We start from the raw sequence: 24,463 nt of genomic DNA on the forward strand, positions 1-24,463 counted from the left end.
TAATTGATATAATCTAACTGCCCTAAATCACATCTCTGTCCAAAGAGGGAAAACCAACAAATGTGTTACTAATTCAGTTTAAACGAAATTATATTAAACAGTGTAATTATTACATAGCCTTAAATTTTTATTATGCTCACGATTTCATTATTTAACTAACGAAAAGCACGTGTGACATCATCGACTACCGGAGAAAAATGAACACTGGACTGTGCAGAATTAAAATATAGATCATTTTTAAGCAATAACAGCAAACTCTTCAAAGTGCCATTTAAATTACGTCATTATTACGGACATAATAAAACATATCTAATGTTAAACAGTGCGCAAATGAAATTATAGGCCTACACATGAGAATAGATGATGGAGAATTTGTCTTGGATTTCTGTCTTAAAATAAATCTGAACACTTTAATGCAGATGATTACAATTAAATAAAGCGCGGGGAAAACAGCGGAATCACGAGCACTGGCTGAATCATCGGCTATTGATGATGGTGTCATGTTTTCCCAAACATTGTTGAAGGGTAAGATCAGAGCTACACGTTGGACGGAAGGAAGGAAGAACACACTGATGATGTGCAGGTGCATCTCAGACGGACTAAAGAAGGGTTTCTACCAACAGACAGAGAGAAAAAAACTCAATAAGCATGACTTACAAATATTAGAAATGACCCACTAACAAGTGGGCTAAACATTGCGTTATTGATTTTACCAACACTGCAAACGAGAGGACAGAAAAGACGTTTTAATGTCATTTACAAGGGTTACAACAACTAGTGGATATCCAACGAATCTTTATTAAAACCGACAATATATTTAAATTACACAACTATTTAAATTCAAATGTAAAATGTGTTATTAAACGTTCATGATTTATTGTATCATTCTGGCCTAAGAAAAATCTTGGAAGAAAAAATGTAGTTGACATTTTTTTTTTCTTTTGTACACGCACGCACACAATAGTCTGAGAAATATGACCCATGTGACCTTTATGCCTTTACAGGCCAAAAAAAAAAAAATCTTACTGCTGTAGTAATCATTTATTTATAATTGTTTTTCTTATGTTTATGATTAATACATTTTTAGCAAAAAATATATATAAATGTTGGTGTACAGTTAATCAAAACAGACCAAAGTTGAAGAGATGTTATTGTCAGATATCAGACGTTTCATAATAGCCTATAGATGAATGCAACAAAATTAAGACATCATAATACAAAGGCTGAATCCATCTCAAAAATTGTTTGGCAACACAACCGATTTTTGTAAGTTCAGAAATCAACTATGATAAAATATATATATATAAACTTTACTTAAACCAAAACAAATGCACTAGGAAATTTCACTATAGTGAAATAGGTTTATTTTCAAGATCTAGATCTATGATCTAAGATGAAAAGTACAAACAAAAGACGTTTTTTTTTTATTTTAATTTTCTTCTTTTTTTTTAGATAATGTCTGCTTCGTTCTTCGCCGAATCACTTAATTTATTTCATGCAGCGCATATTGAATTTAGGCTCTGCTGCCTGTTCCTTGGCTTGGCTTTAATTTCTGACTGCCTGTCTTTAATTTAGCAGGGCTACTCGGAGCTAAAATGACAGCCATGAAGCTCAGCTTCAGCTAAGCAACGGCCGGGGCCAGGAATGCTGACCTTGGCGGTTGAACCGGGCCAACGACTGAGGTAGTGCACAGCTATAATCACACATCCCTCCACCTAAAGCTAAAGAAGCATCTGAGCCATGAATATGCCTGCATTAACCATTACACCTCCTCTCCCGTTACTGTGCGTGTCCAAACATCTGCAGTATATTACTGTACATACACTGTTACAGCACATTATCTACACAGTGTACTGCATACAGCTAGCATCTCTATTTGTTCACATTTATAGACAATAAAATCCTCAAGGAGGGGTCCAGGCCACAGATTAAAATATCAGAAACAATTTTGGTTAAATAACTCAAAACACCCTAGCAACCACCTAACAATGGCCTGTAATATAATATGGATATTGTAAAATGAAAGAAACATAGAAAATCAGTTGAATGTAAATCCAGTAGTGTGAAATGTGATATTTCCCACAATACTTTTGCACTTACAAAGGCAAATTCTCAATAACAAAGCTTTTTTCTTGTATTGTTCATTTTAATAATTGGATTAATGGTTAAAAAAATCTATTAAAATCTTTATTTTCTAGGGCACTGTAAAATTGAAAACCAAACCAGACTGACATAGACTTCACCAAAACAGTTCAACAAATTAAAATAACATTTCATTTAGACAAATAAATAAAAGAATGAATAACTAAATACACACAAATAAATAAGTAAAATATTATCTAATTGCATGTGTGAAGCCAGCAGACTGACTGAAAATGTAAAAATCACTTTATTAGTAATGAATCAAAATAAAATAAAATAAAAGAAAGAAAGAAAGGCAGTTGAATTTATATCCAATATACTGTAATATGACCTAAGAGACCTCTAAACATATGGCAAATTCTCAAGATCAATTACATTTTATAATTGGACTAATAAGTAAATTAATTTTACTAACTGAATTTGAATAACTTTTTATAGGACACTGTGAGAGAAACTGAAGACACTTCAGAATCACAGGTGAAGCCTGCAGTGCACGTTCACAGACCGACTGCAGTAGAGAAACATGGCCAAAATATTTTACCTTCAAAGCAAAGTGTGCTGACCTTTGTGGGCTCGGAGGAAAAATCCCAGGGAACTGTAGCTAATTTAAATGTTCAAAGTGCCCTTCATCTTAAAGGTGTATGTTGCTGTCCCCAGAAGAGCACACGCTTAATCGAGCAAAGGCTGAGAAGACTTTGAAAGCGTTTTGAAAAGTGGAATGAATCAGAGGCTGATAAGACGTGGTGAGATCAAACTACTGTATCGAACTATTACAGGAAAAGCTTTAAATTATATCATTATATCTTTACATTATACGTTACTTTAATAAAGGTCTCATGCGTTTATTTTATTCAAGCCAAAGTGAGATTTTCAAAACTGGTTTGTAATTATGTAGAATAACCTAAACCAGTACATGTGTGGCTAATGCATCACAGAAGTGGGATATACAATCACAATGCTGTAAAAAAAGACTGAAGCCCCTCGGCCTGACCAGAGCAAGTCAGGTAGATCATGTGTGCTCAGCGATGAGATAAACAACAGGAAAGCTGCACTGTGATTGGTCAGTGGCCATGAGGCTCCATCAGGATTGGAGCAGAACGCAGCTCTCTCACCTTATCAGGTTTGTGCACAGCATTGCTGCAGGAGAGCGAGTCTCTGGAGGAAACGCCTGCGAGCACCGTGCTTATCTTACACCAGCAAGAGGGCTTTACACCTCTGATAGAGAGAGAGAGAGAGAGAGAGATAGCCTAACTCATGTGTACCTTCAGGAGACTGTGTGCTCTGGGGTGACAAAATAATGTATGTCTAAATATATTGCATGTTTAACTTAATCATAATGCACACTTTTGATCTGGATATTATTTGAATATACAAAAGTATAAATATTTTTCTAAATATAAAGTTTATATATATATATATATATATATATATATATATATATATATATATATATATATATATATATATATATATAAACACTTCCGATCCCAGTTTGGGTTAAGTATGATTTGTTTTTGAAAGAAATGAATCTTTATTTAGAAAGAACGTATGAAACGTGACAGTAAAGACATTTCTAACATTACAAAAGATTTCTAGATTGAAATGAATGCTCTTCTTTTGAACGTTCTATTAAATCTAAATTTTATTCCTGTTTACGCAGCTGTTTTCGACATTTGCAATAATTAAAAATGTTTCTTGAGCAGCAAATCCTCATATTAGAATGATTTCTGAAGATCATGTGACACTGAAGACTGAAGGAATGATGCTGAAAATTCAGCTTTGCATCAAAGAAACTAATTACATTTTAATATATATTTAAATAGAACATTTTTATTTAAAATTTTAATATATATATATATATATATATATATATATATATATTTCACAATATCACTGCATTTTAGACACACGAGCCTTCTTTCAAAAACCAACCCCTAACTTTTAAAAGGTGGTGTACAGTATATTAACTAGCATTATCCATTTCCTGAGGAAACGTATGTGGTGTTTGGTCATGCAAAAATAACAATCTTGTTGCTAGGGTGCTGTGGGTGGTTGCCAAGTCAATACTATGCAGTTGTGTTCTGGGTTGTTGGTCAGTGGCCCAAATCAAAAGAGCCCACTTCATGTCTCTGTGATTATTCGATCTCAAGATATGCTTCGAGTGCCTCCCGTTTTTCATTGGCTTTATCATCCATGAGACAAGAAACACACTCTGAAGTTTCATACTTCTGGTTAGGGGTTTTAAAAAAACAATCTAAAAATCAATAACAGTGATGCATGCCTTAGGAAAACTCTATGAATGTACACTGTAAACTGTGAATATTTGACTTCTTGCACACCCGAGCATGCTTGCAGAGAAAGAAAAGATTCAAACGAATCGAAAAACAACAAGAAATGAAACGCATTGGCCTGAATATGTATATTAGTGCAGCAGGGTCAACAAAAAGTCAAGATCAAATCCATCAGATGGGTTGGCTGGGATGTCCAGTGTGTGTGTGTGTGTGTAGAAGTGCTGCATCTGGTCTGGATCCAGGCTGGTCCAGGGGGACGCAGAGCATTAAAGCCAGTGGCTGCTGGGGGAGAGGGGTTGTCCTCCCCTGGAGAGACTGAAAGAGGAGGCCTGCTATAATCTGCTTCCCTGGCTCTTCATGAAAGAGAGCAGAGGACACACACACCAGAGACTGACCCCCTCCTCCAGCTCCAGCCTTTCTCATCTGTTATCACCATACACCTCTCCTGCCCCATCTACCGTTCTGCTCCTTCCCTCCATTCTTCCTCAATCCTCATCTGTCTTCCCTTCCCGGCTTAGTTCTTCAGTGCTTAAACCTGCTCCAGCCTTTTTAATCTTACAGTCTCCATCCTTCAAGACTTTTTGGTCGGTACACAGAAGACTTTCTATAAATGTACAATGTGAAACGTACTGGTGCTTCCAAAAACCCTGTTTAATTGCTCACAGGTTGAGCTTTGGTAGTTCAGCCAATAGTCAACATACAGTAAAAGTATAGAGTTATAAAAGAGCATATGCTCTTTGATGAGAAATGTTCAAGTTCATAATGAAAACTCTATGCAACTCTGGGCAATTATTGAGGTTTTCCTCAAGAGAAACATAAGGAGACTTTAGCAAAGTCCATGTAATATCATCACTGTCTGAGAAACAATCAAAATGTGAGAGATTGAATTATTTGTCAAATACCCAACATGTCAAAATAAAGTACCTATAAATGCATCATCAAAAACATGTTTAATCAGCTATCAGTTTTTAAACATCTAAACGTATTATTCCTGTGGCTCAAGTGGTAGAGCATTGCATTAGCAGCGCAAGATTGTGGGTTCGATTCCCAGGGAACACATGTTAGGTAAAAAATGTCTAGCCTGAATGCACTGTAAGTCGATTTGGATAAAAGCTTCTGCTAATTGCATACATTTAATTTAATTACTGGTCCATTTGTTCACTCACTTGCGAATATGAACCCTAAAACGTCTAAATGATGGGCCAGTATTTGTCAGATCTCATTAGAGATTTTTATTTTCTGTGGGAAGAAACCAATATGTGAATATGAAAAGTCTATAAATGCATCATCAAAAACACCTTTAATTTCCAAAGATCCATAAAGAGAATTTGCATGTGTTCCAAAAAGAACCACTTAAGTAATGTATTTTTAAAAGTAAACATCTAAACTGATTATCAGTTCATTTTGTTCGTTCAGGTCCAATGATGTGCCAGTTTTTTTCAGACCTCATTAGGGATTTTTACTGAGGGTAAAATGAAGAATATGTTAATTTGATAAACCTAAAGATCTCAAAAGAACCATAAAGACAATATAGTCTAATCACTAGTTAGGAGAAACAATCAAGACTTTAAAGAGATCTCATTAGGGATTTTTGTGTGTGTGTGTGTGTGTGTGTGTGTGTGTGTGTGTGTGTGTGTGAGTGTAGAAACCAACTGTCAATATGAAGAACCTATAAATCATAACCTCCAAAGACAAAAGTGCTCCAAAAAAGAACCACTGAAGAATTTTTTTTTTTTAAAAGTAAACATCTCAATGGATTATTGCTTCATTCTGTAAATGTAAATGTAATTCATCACTTGTGAATGTCTAAATTATTGGCCAATTTTTGTCAGATTAAATCCATCTTTATGAAAGAAATTTGTTTTGTTTCTTCTTCGTTTTTTTTTTTTCACAGCGTTTCTCCATATATCTCAGGCGGTGTGATAATGATGCTACTTTCTGGGATCGTCTTCCCTTTTCTCTGGCTTTTCTGTCGGCTGTCTTTCACAACTCCTTATTTTGTGGAATCAGGCCACAGTGTCTGGCCTAGTCTCACGGTTCCTCTCTTCCACCATCTCATCGAGGGGAGGGGCTTCCTTGGCAGTGCCAGGCTCTGTTTGGTAGAATGGGTCCAAATTAACATGAATATTCATGAGCCCACCCCTCCCTCTCCTTTCCTAACAGCGCATCAACACTTGGTAGCAGCACATGGCGGGACAGCTGTTGCAGGCCAAAGCGGGCATCTGTGCACAGAGAGACCGAGCTATGGACCGGGCGAGAGGAAGAGGTGTGGGCATCTGTAGCCAGGGATTGACAAACGCTTAGATGGATGAAGAAGAGACGAGACCGAGAAGGAAAAAGCTAGGAAGTTGGACTAGGACAAGGGAGCAGGATTATTTGAACAGATGACAGGGATGTGCTAGTGAGCGAGAGGAAGAGATCACTGGAGGATTGGAGAAAGATGAAGCGGCCAGGAGTCCATCCATTCTCGCAATAAAAACTAGAAATTCAATTATAAAAGAGCCTTTTATATATGAAAGCAGGATGGAAACGTTTCCGCCATGATGATGTTGATATACGGTTGCTAGGTCTAAAGTGTCCACCACCGTCATCTTTTGGTCTCTAGATGTGGCTCATGTCCCTTGTTCAATGCAAATCTATGGGAGTTTTTCATCGTTCAGGTCTGGGCATGAAGAACAATAACAACAAACCTCTCTCATAATGTGAGGAATATTCCCCATAATATAGTTTAATACTTAGGAGTTTAAGGTTTGTTCAGATCACTAAGCCTAAGTATTTTCTAGTAAACTACTAATAAAAGGTCTTCAATACTTCTTTAAGACCTTGAAGTGAAGACCCATTTTAGTGACTATATTCTCAAGTGGTGAAATGGAAAAAAAAAGGGTCTCAAGCATTTTTAAAAAGTTATAAAACTTATTTTAGCATTAGCTGTGTCGTGCGAGGAAAACGCAAAAGACACAAGACATGAGAACAATGTTCAAAAACATCCATCTAGCACATGAATTTAGTTGTTTTTTTTCGCAATGTTTCTCCATATATCTCAGGTAGCGTTATGAAGATGTCTACTGGTCTCTATGTGATTCAAGTCACTTGTTTAATATAATACTATAATAATATCTGTGGGTTTTCTTTTTTTGTCCCCAGCCATTTTATTATCCACCAAGTCAAGGAACATAACAACAAGCCTCTCCACATAAGTTTGAGGAATATTTCCTAAAATAAAGTTTAATACTTAGGGTTAGTTTTTCCCCCCCCAGATCTCTAAGTATTGTCTTACTGTAGTAAAGTCCACCAATAAATGGTCCTCAATAGTTCTTTAGCACCTTGACATCAGGCTGTAAAAGCCTTTTTCAGACCAAATTGGAACTGAAACCAAACTTGCTCAATCTCTTGAAAACCCAACCTCACACAAAACTGTTTTCTATATAATCTCCCTTTCTCTCCTATGATTTTGCCACCCTTCAAAATTAAACTCCAGTGTGCGCTATGTTTTTCCTCAAGCTCTTCACCAGTCTTATTCCACACACACACACACACTCGCTGCCCTACATAGGCAGCAGCACAGCAGGCCGTCTCTATGAAAGGCCCCTGAGGTTTAAACTGTGTCAGATCCCCCGATAAGGCTCTGTATACAGAAGTCTCTGAAATCCCTCATCTGAGGACCCTCTGTGTTTAGGGGCTGTCCTTTACATCGCTTTCCATGATTAATTAGACTTAATTGAAAAGGGGAAAGTAGCACAAAAATGTAAATATTCTCAGATCCAACATGGGCAAACCAACAATAATGCAAGGTTTTGATAATAAAAAACAACAATAATAATAATAAGTTGCCGTTTGAAGCTGAAAATGTAATTATTGATTAAGATATTGTTTTTATTAACCTTAATTACAGTTTTACCTCTAACTACAAATTACACTGTGGAAACGTGTAGTTGTGTCTTAAGGGAATGAAATGAAATGAAATTAAACCAAATACAATTTTCATATTAAATAATACTAATAATTTTAATTATTAATAAATAATTATCAATGTTATATGATCTGATTTTTGTCTCTCCAGGAAGGCCATATAATGTTGTGAAAGAATAGAAGCAAGGGGAACTGTATGTTGTTGCTATTTCAAACAACCAATAGTATAAAAAGTGAACTTAAATACTCACTAATTCAGAAAGACAGTCCAACAAGAGTGACAATTCAACAGACACCAAACCCATTCACCTGCAGCTTTAAATGAACTTCATCCACAGAAAATACAAGCAGCAACAAATCTAGATAGATAGATAGATGTTTGATTGCAGTCTGGTGTAAAATGAGTTTGAGGAAGTGGTAAAAAAGTGGGAAACAGAGTGCTAAGCGAGTGAAAGAGAGCGTAAAGAAAGAGAGGGTGGTCATACCATCATCCACGACCTGGCAGAGAAGTCATAACACAGCTGCCACCTGAACCCTGGGTCATGCTGCCTGTCCAGCGCCATTCCCGCGCCCTCCTGCCAGAAGAAATCCTCTTCCTGGGATGGGGAAAAAATTAATAAATAAAAAGAAGAATGCAGAGCGAGCACCAATCAGGAGGAGCTAGCGTGCGGGCAGGATGCAGCCAGCATGCATGCCTGTGTTTGTGTGAGTATGTGTTAGCGAGAGGGAGAGAGGACTTTGACATAGAAAACGCCAGGAAGTGCAATCCGGGCAGCTGTAGCCATACGGAGCCGCGCCAGCCGCCCGCCTGCCATCAGCAGACTCACTGACATCCCAACCAACACTGGGCTCTGGGTGTCAGCAGAGTGTTTGTGTGAACATACAGACAAATATTTACTTCAGAGACCGCATGCTTCATGCTGGATGTGCGTTGATGTGCTGGTCAATCTACACACCTCCTACGTTTACCTGCCTCTTTTTTCATTTGAATTTACTTAAATAGCTGATAATATAGTGCAAACATATTTGCTGTCTGACACTGGCTCTATGAAACCATCAAATGAGGCCTGTTGTAAGCGATAAGTGGAAGCTGACATGTTTTTCAGATCGTTTGGCTGGATAAATCATAATCCTATAATCATTTTAAGTATGTTTTACAGATCAGCTACACTGAGAACTTGTTCCTGATGTGCACATGATGTCTGAAACTGTTGTAAAATGTTGAAGCAAATATTGTTCTAGCAAATAAATAGAACCGGTCCTTGTTATTAAATATTAGGCCAATAAATCAGCAGATATTTCGCCATAAATGTTGCTAAAATGTCAGTAAAAAAAGAAGAAGAAGAAGAAACTGAGCTAAATAAAAAACCTACATAAAGCTTTAACAATGATTTATACTATGTTTTGATTTAAAAAAAATTAGCATTAATTTAAATAATTGATTTTTTTATTCATTTGGTTCTGTATGTTATACAACCCATTTTTATAAATAAAAATAGAAAGATTATTTAAAACTTTTCAAGTAATAAATAAATAAATATTTAAATGAAAAAATCCATAAAATGAAAGTCAAAATGAATGTAAAACATTTTCAATTATATAAAATAAAATTATGTAATTAAGTAAAATAAAAATATAAAACATAAAAAACAAATAGATTTAATATTACTTGTTATTTTAAATGTATAAATAAAATTAAAATATAAAATAATAAATATATTTTTTAATGCATTCAGTTATTTAAAATATATAAATAAATACAAAAGACAAAATGTATTTAATATTATTTCAACTATAAAATATATAAATAAATAAAAAATAAAACATAAAAGACTAATAAATTGAATATGATTTATGTTATTCAAAATGTTATTCAAAAAATGATTCCATTGTTTGAAGTAGTTATTAATATACCTAGATGAGAAAGCAATATCAATATTTTGGCAGTAACGATGGTTACCATGGTAAATGCTCATGCTACATTAGCTAATGAAAAATGTTCATATTAAGCAGACGTCCTACAGTTTTCTTTAGGTTGGGAACAGCATGTCAATTCCCCCTTCTTATTTATTATTTTTATTAAGTAGCATTCCTCAGTTCAGACTTGTTGATTGAAATACTTGCGTGCTGGTTATCTGATTCTCTTGCTCCAGCCGCATCTAAACGGTGCAGTCATGCATGCATGTAATGTGTGAAAGTGAATAACAGAGCACATGCAGTCCTGGGAGCAGCAGCGCTCTTTAGAGACGCACAAAGCTGTGATGAGGACCCTGCGTGTCAGATGAGGGACAATTAGAAGTCTGCTTATGGTGTGATGGCTGCTAGCGCCGGATTTGACATGGCTCCCTAATTTAAGGGAATTAAAACACGCTAAACAAGACTTCTTTGTGTGCGTGTGGGAGACTGTGTGATGCAGGACTGGCAATAAGCTGGCATGATGTCAGAGAGAGAGAGAGAGAAGGGAAAGCATCGGCTCTAGATAACCTCCAGTAATATGGAAATCACAGGAGAAGAGATGTTACTGTGACCGGCTTCAGCTGTGGTTGTTTGAATGCATATGGATGCACAGAAATACTGCAGCCTGTTATGGTCCATAAATGTACAGTACTTACCCAACCAATCATGTACAAAAGGTACAAAAAATTATCTTATTAACACAATAAAGTTTGTCTTGAAATGATATATATGTTCAAGTCAAATCAGCATATGTTCTCCATTTCTTTAACTCATATCACATGAGTGTAAAATCTGAAGTTATACTCAATTATAAGTCAACATAATATGTGACCCTGGAGCACAAAACCAGTCATAAGTAGCACAGGGATATTTATAGCAATAGCCAACAAAATGATCTTTTTTTTTTATATTAAGTAAAGATCATGTTCCATGAAGATTCAAAAACATTTAAAAAAAAATAAAAAAAATTGATTAGCAATATGCATTGCTAAGAACTTTATTTGGACAACTTTAAAGTCGATTTTTTTGGCACCCTCAGATTCCAGATTTTCAATTTTAACAAAAAACTGACCCTTGGTTAAGTGGTCCAGGTTAACATATAATTTCAGTTAAAATGACTGCAACAGCAACTGATCTTAAGTTCTGAAAAGTACATGTAATACAGACATGTATAAACCATGTACTAATCAGAAACAACGTTTGGTTTGTTTGTATTTACATTCATGAATTCAGCCAGCACCTTTATCAAAAAGTACCTTAAAAATAAAATCTAAAAGTCACAGAAATGACCATTTCTAAAGTGAATATGCATTTTTCTGATAAAAATATTTCTAGCTCTAAAATACGGATGATAATGCTAAGTTTATTCATGCAAAGCCTTATTTATGAGCTTTTGAATATTTTTTCATTCAATCAGCCGAAGTGGTGTCAGTGATTCATTAGCGACTCCGTTTTATCAAACAGTGTGGGAATCCTGAACTAAAGTTATGATGGTTATGATGTGAATTACGGTGATATGTTAGAAAGCTTTGTTTATCCCTGTGAATGGGAAACTCATTAGCACACATTAAAAACAACACAAAACACTTTATCATTATATTCACAAATAGCACAAGCAAGCAGATCTGTGATTACAGGGCTTCATTACAAAACTTAACTGCAGCAGGGATAAAAGTTTCCAGGACATTTGACCTCTGCAAATGTTTAAAAACCAAAAAAACACAAGTTGGTTTCACCTTCTTTTTCTTTTTTCTCATTAATACTTTTTTGCCAAACTAAACGTTACATGCAGCTGTTGCAAATTTCTAACAAAAATATTTGATCTAAATCCAGATCCTGTTGTAAATAATAGTGAGAAATCACTTTTTAAAAGTTTTTTTTTGTTCCATTATTACCCCTAAGCAGATTTTGTCTAGTTTCAGTGTGAAACAGATTCAAAGAAAAGAAAAGCTAAATATTACACATCCATGTAAAATATTACCTTCATTTTATCCATCAGAAATTGGTTGTATCTCAAATAGTGTTTCGAAGGCTTGTAAAACAAGCCTTGGGTGTTGTTGCTCGCAAAGGTTTCATGGCAGAGTGATTTTTAATAATAGAATACAAAGACAAACAATACAACTGGACTAATGTGCAGTGATGAATCATTCATGATGACACCAGAAACGTACAGTAAGAAGATAAATGTTTGGTTCTTAGGCGCCAAAAGAAAATTTGAGTTACGTGAGACAAACCTCAACGGATTGCACCCCTAAATTTACCCAAACAGGAAGGACTTGTTCTTAAAGTCAGCGTATAATTCACACTGTTTCTGGGTAATTTGTACATAGAAACTGTAAACACTAAACTTAGCGTTTCTCTCAGCCTCACTGGTTTCACTTACTACATCTCAAAGGTTTCTGGGCAACGTGGGTTAAAAAAAAAAAAAAAGTTACCATGGCATTTGTTTGGCACACCAGTGCCCGCGCCGTGCCCGGGACAGGAGGGTTACCATGGCATCAGCAGGCGCCTCATAAAGCAAATGATTGTTGGGGGGTTTGTGTGAGCGCGTTTTCTGCATGGCTCTGTCGTCCCAAATACCTAAATGCTATGCCAGCATCCTTTAAATACTAAAGGGCACGGGATAATGCCAGGCTGCTTCTTATCCTCGCTAGTCTTTCCACTGGAAATCATTTATCTATCTGTCCGTCCATCTGTCTCTCTCTCGAACGCTCACCTCACACTTGTGGCACGGCCTGCCAGCTCATCTGCCACTTGATTCGTCTCCAGCTGCCTTCACCCAACAGCAAACCAATTTAATAAAAGTGCACGTCAAAAGAAATCCAGCCAAAGTCTTGATCAATGACGGGCGATGCTTCGCAGCACGGAAAGGGCTTTTCTTAAGCAAAGCTGACGGATCTGGAAAATGTGCATTTCTTGTATACACTGCCTTTTATGTGCAAAGATTTCTCGTAAAGACAGCATGTAAAAGGTGCGTTTTCGAGCCGAATACGGATATATATACACAGAGCTAGTACAACACCTGTCCAAACACCTGCTTCATTAAGAAACTGATTATACGGATCCCACAAAATGCTGATTTAATTGATGTATGACATTAGGAACAGACACGATAATGCGCAATCCCTCAGACTGCAAGAGCGCATGTTGAACGGAGCGCAAATGCTGCAAAATGAGAACGATATGATTGTGGAAATGGCAAAATTGCAAACCTCCAAATATTTAAGCTTGCCCAGAGGAAAACTAAATGAATCAAATCAAAACATAAATAAAATAGAATTAGTTAAACAAATAAATTAAAATAATAATAAAAAAAGATATTTTATGGAATTATATATTTATGTTTAAAAGAGATGGAGTCTTTGTAGTTCCGAATCCGAATATAAACCAACCTGCAGTTATAGAGCAATATATTAGAGAAGTTCTCCAGTCATGATTTGGATTTTCCACTGAAATTTTGTGACTAACATGTGCATGCATGTGCATTCAGAAAATAAAACTCAAGCTGCACGCTACATTTCATGCTAGCAACCTAAAAAACCTACCCACAAAAATTAGCCACATTACTGAAGAGAGAGAGAAGTCTTCCCATTCAAACCTGTCCTCACGGAGACTATTTATTAGCACAATATTTCACACATCTGACCTCTGACAGTCTAACCAGATGTGAATACATCAGGCAGAGGGGGAAAATATTTCAGTTTTACTGAACGATACAATTTGGATCAAATCTGAACAATTCTACTTTTAAAGGAATCATTTATCTACGTGCAGTTTGCTGTACTGCATATGAGACATATGTTATACATTTGAGCTATTCTGCTTTTGACAGTCATAAATAAATACTTTTTTTGTTTGTTTTTATAGGAAAGCATGTCCAACATATATGGCTGATCATAAAGCCTAAACACTTCTCATGTTTGGATGCATTTCTTACACTTAGAAATGCATCCAAAAAAAAAAAAAGATGTGAAAAGAATAGATTTGGATTGAATAGGGTTAGTTCAAAAACTAAAACAAATGTCTTCAAGGAGACGTTTCTGATTAAATCGAGAGAATCCATTTCTTAGAAATGTTTAGGTAATAGATTTGAGTAACATTACACAGGTCCGCATGAGGAGTCCATCATGCTGTTTTATTCCTCAGTTGGTTTTAATACAGCCTAATGCATCTCTTATGTGTTGATAATCACTACAAAGCGAAAGGCACATGTTTAGTGTAAGGCATCATGGGGAAATTCCTGCAAAATCTGATCACAAACATTTGGATAAATATTCAAAATAAAGAAACGAGACAGAAAACCGCCGTGTAAACAGTTGCTCTCACTGAGATTCATTTGGACTGATTTTGGAAAATATTGATTTAAAATACAAACACTTTAATTCACAGTTTGTCATTTTAATAATTGTGGGTCTAAAAGGGTTGCATATTAAATTACTAGACAAAACCAACACTACAGAACTAACTTAAACAAATATAGCTTATTAAATCATAATGATAATGATTAAGTTGTTATTTATTAAATTGCTGTTTATTTAACATTGATTAAATATAAGGTTTCAACTACTGATTATGTTTTAAAACACTAAATTACACCCTTCACTATTATTTATGGTTTCACTACATGCATATTTGTTTAATGCAGCAGTTAAATACAGTTCTTTCAATCAGCTTGAGGACATAAAAGCAGGAAACTGTTCCATGTCATTTGAATTCTCAATGAAAGTGCAGATTTCAATGTGTTTGGAATTGAAACATGACTTACTATGTGTGAAAACATGGGAACAATTAGTGGTTTGACTCACTGTCGCTGTTAGAGTACATAAACATGCAGTAAGAGCAGGGCTGGACAGGTGCGCGTGCAGCACTGCCCTCTTCTGGATCCCGAAATGCACACGCGTCTCATTAGGGGTCTTCAACGTTTTTAAAGACCCCTTGAAGGACATAGAGATGAAGCAGGACCTAGTGTTAGATGAATTAATAATTTGTGGACCATCTGCAGTATTGCTGCTGACCTACTGTTGAAGACATTTCATACATCCTTCTTAGAGCAATTTAAAAAGTAACTAGAATAAGATTATGCACTAATAAATTATGTTTTTATGCACCAAACACTAAAACAGTAAAGTCAAATCTAAATGCTAAAAGAAGTGTTACTTAATGAGATTCTATTATAGTTTTTTTTATACAGTATATATATATATATATATATATATATATATATATATATATATATATATATATATACACACATATAAATATATATATATATAGAGAGAGAGAGAGAGAGAGAGAGATTTTTTCCAGTTTACATTTTAATATTCGTGTGTGTGTGTGTGTTTGTAATGTTTGTTTTTAATATGTCTATAGTATACATTTTTATATATATTTTATTATATTTCTTTTTTATTATATTTATATTTATAATGTTTATATTTCAATTTAAAAAAAGTACTTGAAATGAAATCATTTAAAAACTTAATAAATTAATTTCATTGAAATATATAATATATGAAAGTGTTCAAGTTATATGAGGTTTTAGTAATTTTATTGTATGTTTTTGTAATTGTTTTATTCATGTCTACAGTTATTCATTTTAATTCTGTTTCAGTTATTTCTGTTTTCAACTAAATAAAAATAAGAAATGTTGCTTTAATTTTATTTCAGTTAAAATTGATTGCATTAGAAAAACAAAAATGGTTTGTAATGCCAAAAGGTCTTTGCAAGATAAAAACTAATTACAAAAAGTTGTTTCCTATACGACATCCAATGGCTCCAAATAAAATTATAAAAAACTGAAATAATAAAAATGAATGTCAGGAAATAACATAACATAACAAAATCAAAACAAATAACATTTAAGTAAGTCAGTAAATGCAAAGAAAGCACAAGTACATTACGGATAGTTAAACTGATTAGGTCACTGAGCAAAAATGGATATTAAAAAACTACACCATTAGTTATTTGTAACTTGCTTTGGCGTCTTTGATTCAAATTTCACACATATGATAATTTCCATAATGTCTCTAAGATGCATGAGACAGAACGAGTAACCGAAGGTGCCCGCTCATGGTCACACCAGGTGTCTATTACTGTAAGAGACAGACTCACAGTGAGAGGAGGGTTAAATCAGAGGTGTTTATTTTTTTGGCACATGAAGGTCTTGACTGTTTTATACATGTGGAAAACAGCTCCAAACAGATTTCAGAGCAAGACAGGTGCCAACACAACCATCTGTTTTGAGTTTCAGCCCTCCTCTCCTCTCCTTTCTTTCCTACATGTATTGAACCGCAGTGCTGCTCACTGTCAGCCAATCACAGAGCAGCGTGTCTTACCCTATATGACACACGGGTCACTCAGGACGCCTTCCTGCACTGTGCTCACTTGGTTTTCTTTCAGTTCACACAAGGCTTTTTAAGTCTTTTGAAAGAGAACTGAATCAGTCATATTTACAGTATGTCCCAGATGCAAAATCTCTTCATTTTAGTACAGATTATTTATAATTTAATACTGATCTGTATACTACTGTTTTCAGGTTCATTAAACTTGTTACAGACCAATAATTAAAATCCTTTTTTAATTTTTATTATTATTAAAGAATTACGCTGAACTGGTTTTATCAATACCAATAACTTGGTTGGATCCATACTGGCTGATCAGGGCTACAAACTAAAAAAATCAAGTGACGAGCCATTGGCTCCTGTAAGAAAAAAGAAACATAAGTGCCATATTATTATTTTTAGGTGCCACAGAACGTTTAACCTTTTAACTGTCACCCCCATTTTTTTAACATACACGTGAAAGTACACTATTCACACTTAAATTGTTATAATTCATAAACGCTTTTGAATACAGACCAAAGGTTGGTCTCTTTTTAAAGAAGACAATCTGCAGATTATTGCAGAAGTGAAATCATTTAAAAAAATGAAAGCATAAAAAAGTTATAGAAGTTTAAATTTACCGTAAATACATTTATTATTTTATTTTTATTATATTTTATATAAAATAAATATTTTATAAAATATGTTTTAATCCAAAATTGCTATAAAATTAAAGCCATATGTCTAAATAAGTTGTGTTCCAAATTTGAAGTTGATATAAAAAAAATGTAGGTTCATATGCAATTTTGTTTAGGCGTTATACCACAAAAAGCCACCGGGGGCCATTGAAAATCCATTGAATTTTTTGGATGCATTTGTTTGTCACAAATGTATCAATTTCTCTCTCAATATTATGTCTATGACAAAATAACCACCAAATATGGAATCTTGAGACTCAGACCTTTCCAACGATATGTATTTTGTCAAGATTATGAAAAGTTTTGATTCTAAAAGACCGTAATATATTTGGAATATGACCCCTCCCACTAAGGGGGAGGACCACGCTAAAAGATTTTAAAGTATGATTTCCATGGTAACGCAGTGTCCGATTTCAAAATGGTTTTCATAAGATGAATTTGGAGTATATAAGCTTTCAAATGATATATAATTTATGATGATTACTAAAACATGTGGTAGGGAAAAAGGAAGCGGAGTAGATTTTTTGTGACAAAGGTCAGAACTCCTGTTATGATGTATATGTTTTGAGGTGCACTCTTTTTATAAATTAATCTTTTACTGTTCCTTCATAATTTTTAACAACAAAACATGGTCAAATATCTATTTAGGAGTCTTAGACCTTTCCAACGATATATAGTTTGTCATGATTAGGATATAATTGTAATATATTGAAGTAAATTTAGGCGTCCCGTATACGGGACGGTGACATTTAACAGGTTAATTTATTTTATTTTATTATTATTTTTTTTTACATTTTAACATTTCAATTGTACTGTCATGTTTATGTCTCATCATTCATTGACTTTATCAGCATTTGACTCCATCTTGTAGATGACCTGGGAACTAAGGTTCACTTAAAGTTGGAACTAAATGTCTTTTCCAACTTGAAATATACAGTCACGCATTGTTTACTACACAGAATCTGTACCAATATCATGGACCATAAGCATCACTGGGCCACTGAGTGTAGTTTGGGCTCCTCCTCAATGCATCCTGTAAATGTAGTCCTGTACTCTTAAAAATAAAGGTGCTTCACAGTACCATCGAAGAGCCCTTTGTCTAAATGGCTTAATAAAGAACCTTTAACATCCGAAAGAAAATTCTTCAGATTATAAAAAGTTGAGAAAGAGATGGTTCTTTAAAGAGCCTTTGACTGAATGATTCTTTGTGAAACCAAAAATGGTTCTGTGAAGAACCTTTTAAGCACCTTTATTTTTAAGAGTGTATGTCTTTAATACTTTCAGCATGTTAGTCTATTCTTAATATTATAAAATAATTCTAAAATAAAATGCAATTTTATAGGAGGAGTTAAATCATGAAGACAACAGGTTAAGTAAAAATATTAAAATGCAATAGCACATAATATAGCGAAATGCTCCTCTATATAGTTATTTTTCAAGCTAAATGATGAGCTTATTTACGCCAAATGGTTATGGTTATGTATGTTATGGTTAAGGTAATTGTATATTACATCGCAATGTTTTCAAGCTTTACACATTTTCAGGAGTTTGAAACACTAAATGAGCTTTGCCACGAGACATTTCAGTAAGTTGTACTGTAGGCTCTCTTATAAAATAGCCAACCTTTTGATGTTAATTCATGTTCATTATGTACTATAGTAGTAAAGAAAAAAGGTATGATAGGTTCACAAAGTCACTAAATCATGATCGCACCTGCCTCATTAAAGAGTGCCAAAAAGAGCATTGTTAACTATATTGCCTATATCCACACAGCTAATAGCTTTACCTGTTGTAGTTTGTTGCACAAAATATACGCTGTTTTTCTGCTCTTTCACTTCTCGTCTCCATCATTTCAATCTCTCTCGTGCTGTTGAGATGCGTTTAGCAGGTGTGCGCAGCAGAGATGAGCACTGTTAGAAACTTTTTTTTCCACTAAACCTTTGATGTGCATCATCTCAGTTTAATACGTGGACAGATGATGTGATTACAAAACAATCAGGGAAAAAAGGCATTACATGCAAAATTTTAAGTGATAATATGTAAATACATAGTCCTTGTCGCCAGTGGCGACCTCAGCGGCGACCTCAGCAAAAACTTCACTCGCAATTTAATATTTATTTTAATTGCAGTTCAAGTAAAACATTGCTGAAATGTATTACAAAAATAAAACAATACTGAGCCATAAAAAATATAGACTCTACAATTATTATTTTTTTTTTTTTCATTTACAAAATTAAGGTCATAATTAACTCAATTAACTTGAGGTTAATTGTGGTGCAGTGTTGTATGTAAAATATTGTGAACATTTCCTTAATAAAACCAAGAGACATTTTCCTTGTTTTTTTAAGGAAACTTAAGAAGTTTTGGGGCTTGAATTTAGGAATTGGTATAGCTGATAAAATTAAGGAAAGAAAGATACCTATTTATTTTAAGAGAATTAGCTCAATTATGCCGTTTTATTTTGGCAGTGATTGTTAGTTCCCAGCATGCTTCGCATATGGCTGGATATGGAGAGTAAATATTGTTTAAATTAAGCACCATTTATGTGTTTTTGAGTAAAGGGAAACATCTGTTAATGTTTAATGTTTAGTTATGAAACATTAGAAAGGGTTTCTGTTATGTTGATGTTTCTGTAGTTATCATTGTGCAGTAGAGAAGAGCTTATGGTAGGTTATGGATAACTATGTACTAACACTATGAGGCATGATGTTCAATGAGCAGTAGCTCTACTAATGCCACTGCAGTTATACATTTTCTTCTACTTAGTGTCTACTTGTATACAGTCTTTTAATTGTACAAGATAACTTAAAGCCAAATACAAACTGGCCTTACACAAAACCACATTATTTTGTGAAAAAAGGGGCGGTCACACTGCACTTTTCGTTTCATTGACTTCCATTCATACGCATGCGAATGCGTCAGACCGGAAATGCAGGCTCATGCGAAATTTTCGCATTTCGCTGCGTTCGAAAGTTCAAGTTTGGTGAACTCTGACCTGCGAATTCGCATCACGTGAAGTCGTGTGACCAGTAGATGATCGATACGTCACTGCGTGACCTCTCTGTACAGAAATTAAAAAAATGAAGTGCTTATTTTATATAATACATATTTAAAAGATAATAAAAAAAGAAGCTGCATGGTTCGCAGTGTCAATGGAAACAGGAACAGATGGCACATTTGAATGAGGACAAGTTCTATATTTTTTTATTGTTTAGTGTGTATATATTTATAGAGAGAGAGAGAGAGAGTACAATATAATAAGACGCTTTCTATGCCGTCGCCAAAGACACAGTAAAAGCACAGATTAACCCATGTTGTGATAACTAAGGGGAAACCGTTATATCTTGCTCCCGCCCATATTCGCAGCGGCGTCCGAAATAATTCTGCACGTTCAAAGGCTAGTGTGACCGCACCTTAAGCTTAAAATAAATGAGCGCTTCTCTAATAATATTAAATTAATTGTGTTCATTTGAATTTCATTGAATTTAGAAGATTCCCAATGCAAACTGGAAAACTATCGGCATGGATTTTGCCGATGGTTCCAGCAATCAACTATTGGTGCAGATTAATCTGCAAAACCAATCAATCGGTCTCTGACCTTCTCTGGGCAACCCAGCAACTGTTAACAACATCCTAGCATCCTAGAACTCCCTTGCAAACAGCATAGTAATGCAAAACCCAAGAAATATGTTACAAGACAATAATTTCATATTTAAAAAAAAAAAACGTCTCAGGTTACATATGTAACCATTGTTCCCTGAGAAGGGAACGAGGCACTGCGTCCTCTAGAGATCGCTATGGGGAACGCATTCAGTGTGACCGGTGTCTGAAGCATACATCTAATCACAACAATAACACTGCCTGGCAACAGCCTGTGACGTCACCCGGTGCGACCACTGTATACAAGAGTGACGGAAGAACACACCATCCGCTTCATCATCTGAAGCTCACATCCAAAGCATGGCAAGGGAACTAAAGGACGCAGTGTCTCATTCCCTTCTCAGAGAGCCATGGTTACATACGTTACCTGAGACGTTCCCTTGTAAAGGGATTTTGAACTTCATCCTCTTGAGGTCGCTTTGGGGGATGGTATCCCAATGCGTCATGCTGAGGGTAGGGCTCGCCAGAAACCATGGCGAGCATGAAGTACTAACTCTACCATTGCCATGGAAGTTGCCCCAAGGACGTCTTGATGGCTGTCAGTGATATTATCCCCTTCGGCCAAGGACCTGAGCTGCATACCCTTGAAGAACTTACCTGTTAAGGGCTGAGCTAGGAAGTCCAAGCCTAGGGCAGAGCTCAAGCGTTGGAATCAGAAGAAAGAGATTCCTTTGAAGCAGTGGTTTCCAATCCTGGTTCTGGAGAACCCCCACACTTTACATTTTAGATGTCTCCCTATTCAAACACACCTGATTCAACTCATCAGCTCATCAGCTGGTTCTCCAGGACCAGGATTGGAAGCCACTGCTTTAAGGGTGTCTAAAAACCATACCATACTCTGGCCTGCTATCTAGAATGGCTACAGCCGGTTCTGAATAAACCTGTTCAAAGAACTGACTCGACAGATCTTTGGTAGCAACACCCTACTCATAAAGAAAACACATAAGTTAAGTGGAGCCCAAGGCGAGAACAAGAGCCTAAACTAACTCAGAGAAAGGAAATGAGGCTTACAGTGTGTAACCCTTACCATACAGGATTTTAGAAAGTGCACAGAATGCTTAGCGTGCACACTTACCACAATGTGGATTTTAGAAAGTGCACAGAGCTCAGCATGTGCACTTACCATAGCATGGATTTTGAAACACTGTTGTTTAAGGGGTAACCGAAGCTGTGTAAACCAGTCTAGGAGCCCTATATGTGACTGTGGCATGCTCACAGAACAGAATGCGAAGCATCTGCTCACAGATGCCCAGAAGGGAGTGACACGCTTGCAAGAGACACTTCATGCTGAGGGAGCACAGCTAGGTCACTTAACAAGCAAACAACCAGGGAGGCAGGAGATGGTCCAGCTGCCTGGCAAGATTGCTATCCGGAGCTCAAATGTGCAGAGACCCATCTTCAAAAATAGAAGGGGTGCTCGTACGCTCAGATCGAGAGGAGCATATGAAACCATCAAGGGCACTGCTAAGCTAGGTCCACAAGGACTGACTGGATGGACACAAATAGAGGCAGCATATCAGGGAAGTGGCAAGTGGCCCAACTAGCTGATGTCACTGCTACGGAGCTCAAGCGCAGATGGTGCAATCCCTAGCAAGATGAGAGAAGAACCCACCTTGACCGAAGCAATCAATAGCCCAGGGTCAGAGGACCTAACTCTCAAGTTGGGAGGAAGACTAACCCAGTCTGCCCAGGACTGGCGAGCTCAAAGTGACCCTCCTGCAGTGAGAGGAGCACAGCCTTGTCCGAAGAGCAAATAGATTGCAAATGGGAAATCAGATATGGGTACGGCTGTGGCAATTGCAGTGAACGTGGCAACCCACTACCAGGCCAATGTTATTGTCACGCTAATGGTGTTCCTCATAGCGACCTCTAGAGGACGCAGTTTAAGGTTCCCTCAGAAGGAAACTAGGGATTTTCCATATCTCGATTCATATTTAGAGAGCAGAATATCACAGAAACATGATGGAGGTGAACTCTGCTGACTAGGGCCAGTAAGAAACTTTCTAGCAACCACTTAGAACATCCCAACAACAGAAAAACAATACTATGGCTACACATTTGGTTTTTGGCAGTAAGCACCACTCAGAGAATCTATAAACCTAGTTAAATTATTACCTTTTTGGATGCAAAACAAAAGATGTAAAAGTTCAATGCCATTTTAATTTGCAGTAAATGTGCAGTTTAAATGTATTTTGGGATTGTAATGCTGTAAGTTGCTTTCTGTTAAAATGTGGTGACAATTTGTGGTTTGACTAAATGTTGCTGTTTTAGCACATAAAAACTCAGCAACTAATGAGACTCTAATGACAAACTCATTCATTATGTTTATGCGTAATGCAGATAAAGCACCATCTTCTGGTCATTTGTTAGCACTGCTGGTTGGACTCAAGCACTTTGTAAATCAAAGATAAGCTTTTGATAAAAAAAAACAAAATTGTCTCTTAAACCAGAAATGCAACTATTTAAGCAATGGAACTTAAATATATGATGTGTAACTTGTATGTGAAAGATACTCTCAAATGACGTTAGATGACTCTGAGCGTTACTGTAAGAGACTCGCAGTGAGAGGAGGGTTAAATCTGAAGTGTTTATTTTTTTGGCACATGAAGGTCTTGACTGTTTTATACATGTGGAAAACAGCTCCAAACAGATTTCAGAGCAAGACAGGTGCCAACACAACCATCTGTTTTGAGTTTCAGCTCTCCTTCCTACAACCCTGCTGCTCAAAAACGTCAGTAACCACACAGAAATGTCCTAGCAACCACCTAGAACTCTCTTGCAGCAGAATAGCAAAGCCTAATAAGTGTACAGTCTTAGTAACAATCTAGAACACCCTGGCAACAAGCTAAAAACCACTCCAAACACTTTAATAACAGAAAAGCAATGGCCTAAAACTACACTGCAAAAAGCAATTAATCCAAAAATGTAGTCTTGACAATATCCCTACACCTAAACCTAACCTTAACCATGAGTAATCCCTAAAATCAGAGAAAATGATAGATGAATGACACTGATGAACAAGCACCAAACACTGACTGTAAGCCTAAACTTCACAAAAATGATAAACTGGTTCTTTAAATCTGATTGGTTAATCACAATGTTGTTCCAGGGTCATCAAAGAAGTTGATCCAGGAACATGTCGTACTTGGTGAAATTAGGTTCTGTGCTTTTTTCCATTGTGTTGTGGTAATTTCGTTGTGTTGCAGGTTATTTACAATGTGTTGTGGAGATTTTGTTGTGTTGAGACTTGTTTCCATTGCATTGTGCACTACTGGGCACTACGGTTGTGAGAATACTTTATAAAACGTTTCTAAAACGTTGAAATGTCCCATTTCCTTGTTGTGAATACAATTTTTATATTATAGGGCTATTTAAAGGTTACAAAAATGTTTCTTACAACATTTTACTAACTTTATTTTCACCAAAAATATAACATTATTTGAACGTTTATTTTTAACATTCGTAGAACTTTAAGAACGTTTTGTCA

At 35.8% G+C, this 24,463-nt stretch overlaps 1 protein-coding gene across 5 annotated transcripts in view; it reads right to left on the reverse strand.

Annotated features, from left to right (window-relative positions):
• LOC113067710 (nuclear factor 1 X-type-like) overlaps window positions 1-24,463 on the reverse strand; it is a 165,788-nt gene that overhangs the window by 131,603 nt on the left and 9,722 nt on the right. For all 5 annotated transcript variants that reach the window (XM_026240131.1, XM_026240123.1, XM_026240126.1 and 2 more), the window contains exon 2: window positions 8,828-8,938. In XM_026240131.1, coding sequence (XP_026095916.1) covers window positions 8,828-8,905 — 78 coding nt within the window. In that variant the 5' untranslated portion in view covers window positions 8,906-8,938. The remainder of the gene's footprint in view (window positions 1-8,827; window positions 8,939-24,463) is intronic.

Source organism: Carassius auratus, linkage group LG28B, assembly GCF_003368295.1.
Source record: "Carassius auratus strain Wakin linkage group LG28B, ASM336829v1, whole genome shotgun sequence".
In the NCBI taxonomy this organism is placed as follows: domain Eukaryota; kingdom Metazoa; phylum Chordata; class Actinopteri; order Cypriniformes; family Cyprinidae; genus Carassius; species Carassius auratus.